Source organism: Cheilinus undulatus, linkage group 21, assembly GCF_018320785.1.
Source record: "Cheilinus undulatus linkage group 21, ASM1832078v1, whole genome shotgun sequence".
Lineage (NCBI taxonomy): Eukaryota > Metazoa > Chordata > Actinopteri > Labriformes > Labridae > Cheilinus > Cheilinus undulatus.
The window spans coordinates 39,009,627-39,016,286 of NC_054885.1; the positions used below are offsets into that span (position 1 = coordinate 39,009,627).

Below are 6,660 nucleotides of genomic sequence, written 5' to 3' on the forward strand. Positions count from 1 at the left end.
ATGTTATGAATTTCTGCATGTGCAAAGACTGACAAATCTTAAAGAAATCAGATGTCAGTTCGGGATTGTGGGTTTTGAATAATGGAAACAACAAATCTAAGTAAAACTTTTTCAATTTTGTCATGAAAAAAAGGTGAGAAATTCAAGTAGGTAGAGCCAGTCAAACATTAGAAAGCATAGTGCTAAGAGAATGATGCTTGCATGTGTTTAAATCAGCCATTGTGCAGAAACTGGGAGGAATTTTGCTCCTTAAATATATTCAAGCTGCAGCAGACTTCACTTCACAATCAGACACAAACAAAGCTCTAAGATCCAGGACTTTGTGGATGTTTCTGCACTCATCTATCCTTTAAAGAGGATCCTTAAGAATCTGAATTTCAGACGTTGAATTTCATGGTGATTTTAGTGGCTGTACTGTGAGCTGATTGTCTCTTTGCTCCATCATGATAGATTTCATTAAAGTCCTGATAAACTTCTGTTTCCTCTCAGCAGCTTCTCTGACAGCAGATTGGAGAGTCATGGAGACATAGTTCCTGGTTTTACACCACCTCCTCCCTCCGCTCCACGCCGGCGGGCTGGCTCCTGGTCTTGGGGCTGTGGTCTTGGCTCAGAAGCCCCTCCCCTCTAGCTTTGAGCAGCTGATCTGATCCCCAGTGTAGGCAGAGCGGGCAGGGGCACGAGGCTGGGTGAGGCACTAAGCTGCTGGTGGAGTAAGGGCCCGCTGTGGGTGGAGGGAGCCCCCCCGCTCTGTGGTGGTACTGGGAGAGGCGGAGAGCGTCCAGGGTCCTCATAGGGGCGCTGTAGCGACCGTGAGGCGAGGATGTGGGCGAGGAGAGAGACAGAGGATAATGATGGTGGAGCGGAAGGTGAGGGAGATGGGGTGGGAGGAAGGGGTAAGGCAGGGCAGAGGTGGGTGAGGAACGGCTCATCAGCAGCGCCCCCAGGGGGTCAACGAGGGGGTGGGGCCACGGCAGAGCGTGCCTCTGCCGTTTGTCCTTCATCCTCCTGTTCTGAAACCAAACCTGAAAAAAGAGTGAGAGAAGGAGGGGAGGAAGAGAAACAGTTGGTTACAAAGAGAAGACCAACGACCTTTTCACGCCATGCCTGCTGGTCTGCTTTCACATCAGACACATCGCTCCATACCTGAGCACCCCTGCTCATGTTCACAGTCTGATACAGCAGATGACAATATGGAGCCTATCCCAGCTGTCACTGAGCGAGAGGCGGGGTACACCCTGAACCTGTCGCCAGCAGGGCTGACATGTAGAGACGGACAACCAAGCATGCTCACACTCACACCTAAGGCCAATTTAAAGTCACCAATCAACCTAATAAGGGTGTTTTTGGTGGTGGGAGGAAGCCAGAGTACCCGGAGAGAACCCACACATGCACGGGGAGAACATGCAAACTCCACACAGAAAGGCCCTGACCAGGAAGCGAACCAGGAACCATCTTGCTGTGAGGCATCAGTGCTAACCCCTGCACCGCCGTGCAGCCCCTGGCCCAGTCAGTCTGGCTATGTCTGCTCCTATTGGCCAGCATTAGGATGCATGTCACTGATGCCAGCTCTGGGGGACCAAATGAGACAAAAGAAGAAGAAAAACTTGGACATGCCAGTCTTGTTGAATCCCGTTGGTGGGGCAACGAACCGTTGATGATGTCCCAGTACCGGAGTGTTTGTTATTCCCAACCTCCATGCTTGGGCCTGATGTTAGACAGGCCAACATCTGGAAAGATCCACGTTATTCAAGTCTGAATCTTCCACAAACAAGTCCAATTGTAATGGATTATTATCCTGCTATAAACCTGCTGGCTGTTTTATTAAACATTTTAAAAAGACACATTCAGCGTGCACCTTCCTTTTTTCCAAATAGTTTGCTGCAGAATGCACAGAGAAGTGAAGTACAAAGAGAGATATGTAAATGTGAGAGTAAGCGATCTCCCCTCCAGCTACTGTAAAACACCATTAAACCCTGAGCTGGATTACATGTAGATTACTCCTCAGCCCCACCTTTGTGTCCGCCCCACCAAGCCCCAAACTATTCCACCAGTTCATAGAATCTCCCGGAAGGCTGAGCTTCTAAAACGTCAGGTGGCGGCGTTTACGAGCCTCGCCTCGCATTCCTGCTCCGTCATAAAAGGGCGAGCTGTGGTTGGCAGAGAGGTGGGCGCATTTACAGCGTATTAAAGCTGCTGCACTGTGCCGGCGGGCCTCTGCGGCTAACACTGCACCGCTAAAGCTGTCACTACTCAATCGAGCACGGCAAGAGAGTTCAGAGGAGGCAGACGGGTGTCAGAGGTGCTGACGGGGAGGTGAGGCTCTTATTTCTCACTTCCTGTTTTCTGCTGGTATATCAGACATGAGGTGAACAAGAAACAGGGGAAACATTCAGAGAAGACGGTTCGATAAATGCACCAACACCTGGTCAGAGAGTGGCAGTAAAACCATAGAACCATCACCAGAGACAAACTGACTCTACCGTCCTTCCTGATTGATGATCAGATGGTTTTATTGATACGTTAACAGAATTTTAAGAAGCTTTATCAGTTTCAGAGTAGATTTCTCCTTTCAGAAGATTAAAGCTTGATTTCTTTAGGTTTAAAGTCTGTCATAGATTTTAAAGTTATCTTTTCAAAGTACCGTAATGACCCTAATATATACCCTCCAATAAGAAAAGGACCTGCTCTGATTTTAAATCATTTTAAAAACTAATTTGAGCTTCATGTTTTAGTTTCTATGAACTGCTCTGATAGGACCGTACTATGACACATCATGGCCGTTTTCAGCCCGCTGACCACAGCTTTGACCACCTCACCTTGATGGTTGTCTCTGGTAGGTTGAGAGCAGTGGCGAGCTCACAGCGCCGAGGCCTGGACACATAGCTCTCCTTCCCGTACTCCTGCTCCAGCCGGGACAGCTGCTCACGTGTGAACGCCGTCCGGTGGCGCCGGCTGTGATCGAGCAGGGTGCTGCGTGTGCACGGCTCTGTCTGCCGCTCCCTGTCGGGGGCGTGCACGATGGCGGTGGCCCCCACCGGTGTCTGTCTGCCCTCTGCAACTAAAAGGACACAGAAGAACCAGATTTTAGTGGGTGACTTGAAACCAGATTTAACGATAGAGAATGAAGTTTGAGGCTGCATCTTTATTTATCCCTCCAGGGCTGTGGTGAGTCTGGACCCAGTGGATCGCTGAGCTGGTTCCAGTAGTCATGGCTAAGAGCCTAAGGTGGCAAAAAGCCGATGAGGTAAGGGAGCCCAGAGTGGACATATGCACAGCCATACATTTTTGTCTTTATTAGATGGGACAGCTGTAGAGGGACTGGAAATATGGAGACAGTGTGGCAAACATGCACCAAACATGCACTTTAGTTAAAATTCAAACCTACTATGCACGATAAAGATTGCAGTCTTTGGGCGCCTGCAGTGCTGAGCTAAACCCGATAACAAGTAGGTTTTGTTTGTTAACTTAAAGCAGTGATTTTCAAACATTTTTTCCCAAGTCACACCTAAGATTGAGACAAAATTTTGAGGCACACCTTCTCCATATTCATGCAAAATATTCTCTTAAACATGATGAGACATGGCTGTTCAAATCCACAACACACACCTAGACATTTCTGGCCTTCACCATTTGGTAACAACTGGAGCTCACAAAGACTCTCTGTAATGTTTAATTTTGCAACATACATTTTAGCTATATCTGCCTTAGTCACAGTTTTTAATCAAAGCAATCTTCTGCTGCTAATCCAACATTTTTTGCACACATTTTTAGGGATTTTTACAACTAATCATCAAAATGATGTACATATGAAATAAAGCCAGAGCTAGAAAATACCAGAAATATCACAGAAAAAAATTTAGCTTCATAAGAGGTTGTCCAATCTTTTGATACTTAATAATAATGCAAGTTTTAAAATGATACTATTGTAACAATTATTATCTTAATCAGTGATAGGATCAAAAATTACTGTGCAAACACATGAAAGTATCTTAAATTGCTGTGCAAATGCCCGAGGCACACCTAGACTTTCCTCAAGGCACACTAGTGTTTCTCGCCACACCATCTGAGAAACACTGTCTTATTATATTAATATAATATTTACACAATATTAGGCAGTTTTCCCTTTACACCAACTTGTTGAGATCTCAAGTAAAGAATCAAATTAACATAAAATCCTTGAATAATGCTTTAAAATAAAATATCTGCACTAGCACTTGAGGGTTTTGATGGAAAAATTAATCTAATTAACTACAGGTTTATGTGATTAATTATTGCAATTAACTGCATATACACCAGAAATGCGAGAATTGCATGACAGGTCTATTTAAAAATAATAATAGTTATAAAAAATGATCAAAATTAATGTGCTTCTGAAGGGTGCTGGAACTTTTTTCAACCTGTTTAAACTGCAACATTTCTATTAAATGGAAACAAAGCTGGTCATGTGCATCTTTGCACAGAAAGGCACACTGAGGGCAGATCCAGCTCAGACTGTGAGGAATAACAATAAAGAGTGGAGGGAATGTCTGGCTACAGTGGATGGTTGTATAATAACATCAAAGTGTGATTAATGATCAGATATTTTAATTGGTTCCCTTTCTGATTGATCAATGTATTAATTTTAGAGAGCACTAGTCTGCACACATCCTTCCTGCTCTACTAAGGCCGAGCTTTTTAAACATGTTTCTTCTGTCCTGGCTTCATCAACATGTTTTATTCCATCTAAGCCACAGGTGTCAAACTCAAGGCCCGGGGGCCAAATCTGGCCTGTGGAACAGTTAAATCCGGCCCGCTAGATCATATGATATTTCTGTTCAAACTGTCCCATCAGTCTGAGGTCTGCAGATTTCCTCAAGTATAAAAATGTGAGCTTATCCTGATGATTTAAGATTTCCTTGTAAAGTCACTAAATCTGTAAAAGGTATGAAAATAATTAGATAAAAAGTCAGGAATGTGGAAAAAGACAATTAATTTGTGTTTTAATTTTACATTTTCAATTCAGCATCTCACAGTTAGGACTCAAACTTAGGATTTTTATTTCATACTTTGAGCATTTTAACTCATAATTTTGACTTCTTATATGATATTTGAAGCTTTAAGATTCATAATTCTAATTTTTAATTCATATTTTGACCTTTTTAACCAATTAGTTTGTATTTTATCTAATATTTTCAACTCCAAACTCTGGTTTAATAATCCCATAGTTTGACCTTTTAGACTCACAATTTAAAATTTTGAAAAATATTTTGACCTTTAATTTCATGATTGAAAATTTTATTTCATATTTTGACCTTTTAAACTCGTGATTTTGACTTCTTTCTAATATACTGCCATTAAAAACATTATTTTTCAATTTCATATTTTGACCTTTTTGAACTAATAAATGTACTTTTCTCAGATTGTGAGCTTTTCTTATCTTTTTAACTGAGTTTTTTTTTCATATTTTATTACCGGTGAAACAAGGTTCACAGTTTATGGTAAAAAAGGTGACCCTGTTAGGCCCTCAGGTTAGTCCTGAATCCAGAATCCGGGGCCTGCTGTGATTGAGTTTGACACTCCTGCTCTGAGGTCTAAACATTTTCATTGAATAAATTTGGAGCGGTTGAAAGTGGGTGAAAACTGGAGTCATGATTTCTCTTCATGGAGTCAAACTGGAGACAGAGAAGTGGTGTGATTGGTTTGGAGCAGCTTGGACATAAAAATGCTAAATGAATTAAAAACAACAAATATTTCTTTATCAATGCCTCAGACACGAAGAAGAGGGCTGCACAAGAAACTGACGTCCATCCTGATGCCTTTATGTTTTAATTCATCATCCAAGAGATCCACTGATGGAAAACTGTTATTTAACCCAATAAGGAATCATTTTAAGCTCGTGTGCAAAACAGAGACAGTAGAAGTAAAGCTGATAGAATATTTTTACTGTACGTTACATCTCGACTGTCTAGAAGCCAAAGATCCCTGCTAGCACAGTTAAGGTCTGGTATTCTTCCTCTGGCTATTGAGACGGTCGATTCAAAAACATCCCCAGAGAAAACAGACTCTGTGATTCAGCAGAAATAGAAAGAAAGGGTCATGTTATTTTGCACTGATGACCTAAGAGAAGTGTTTGCTTTAGGAAAGGACTTGTTAAATCCTGAAATCCTGCAGTTGTTTGACGAGCTAAAATTGAAATGGCTGTTTAAGTTTGATGTGTTTAAACTTGTTAATTTTGTCTCAAAAGCCTGGAAAAGACATTGATAATTAACTAATTAATTAATTTTTAGTTCGTCTCCATCTTCCTTTCCTGTTCTATAATGATGAGAGAACTACCATGCACCCTGATCCTGGCTTTGTCTGAATCCTTGGTGTCATGTAAGCCCATGTGGGCATATGATTGTCTGAATGACACAAAAATTCAATAAAAACCTTCAACCATCAGAACGTTCACTTCTTTTATATTCTGTATTACATTTTGGTCTACAGATTTTGTGTTGAATTGTGTGTTTTCACATTTTAAAAAGTGAGATAAAACTGAAAAGACAGCATCGTAAAACGATTGTGACATCTGAGTTTATGATGGGTCAGTCTGCTAGAAGGAGCTCATTGTAAGCGCGCTATTATCATAATTAAATCAAATAAAATGCTTTAACTTCTGCAGAAGTCAAAACAAATCTTCAC

At 41.8% G+C, this 6,660-nt stretch overlaps 1 protein-coding gene across 1 annotated transcript; it reads right to left on the reverse strand.

Annotated features, from left to right (window-relative positions):
• Positions 1-539: 539 nt before the first annotated feature.
• On the reverse strand, positions 540-6,364 carry eve1 (even-skipped-like1). The gene is made up of 3 exons (XM_041778587.1): positions 6,313-6,364; positions 2,817-3,058; positions 540-1,022 (listed from the first exon to the last, which is right to left on the reverse strand). Exons 1-3 carry the CDS (start codon positions 6,362-6,364, stop codon positions 540-542), a joined length of 777 nt encoding a protein of 258 aa, XP_041634521.1.
• Positions 6,365-6,660: the final 296 nt, after the last annotated feature.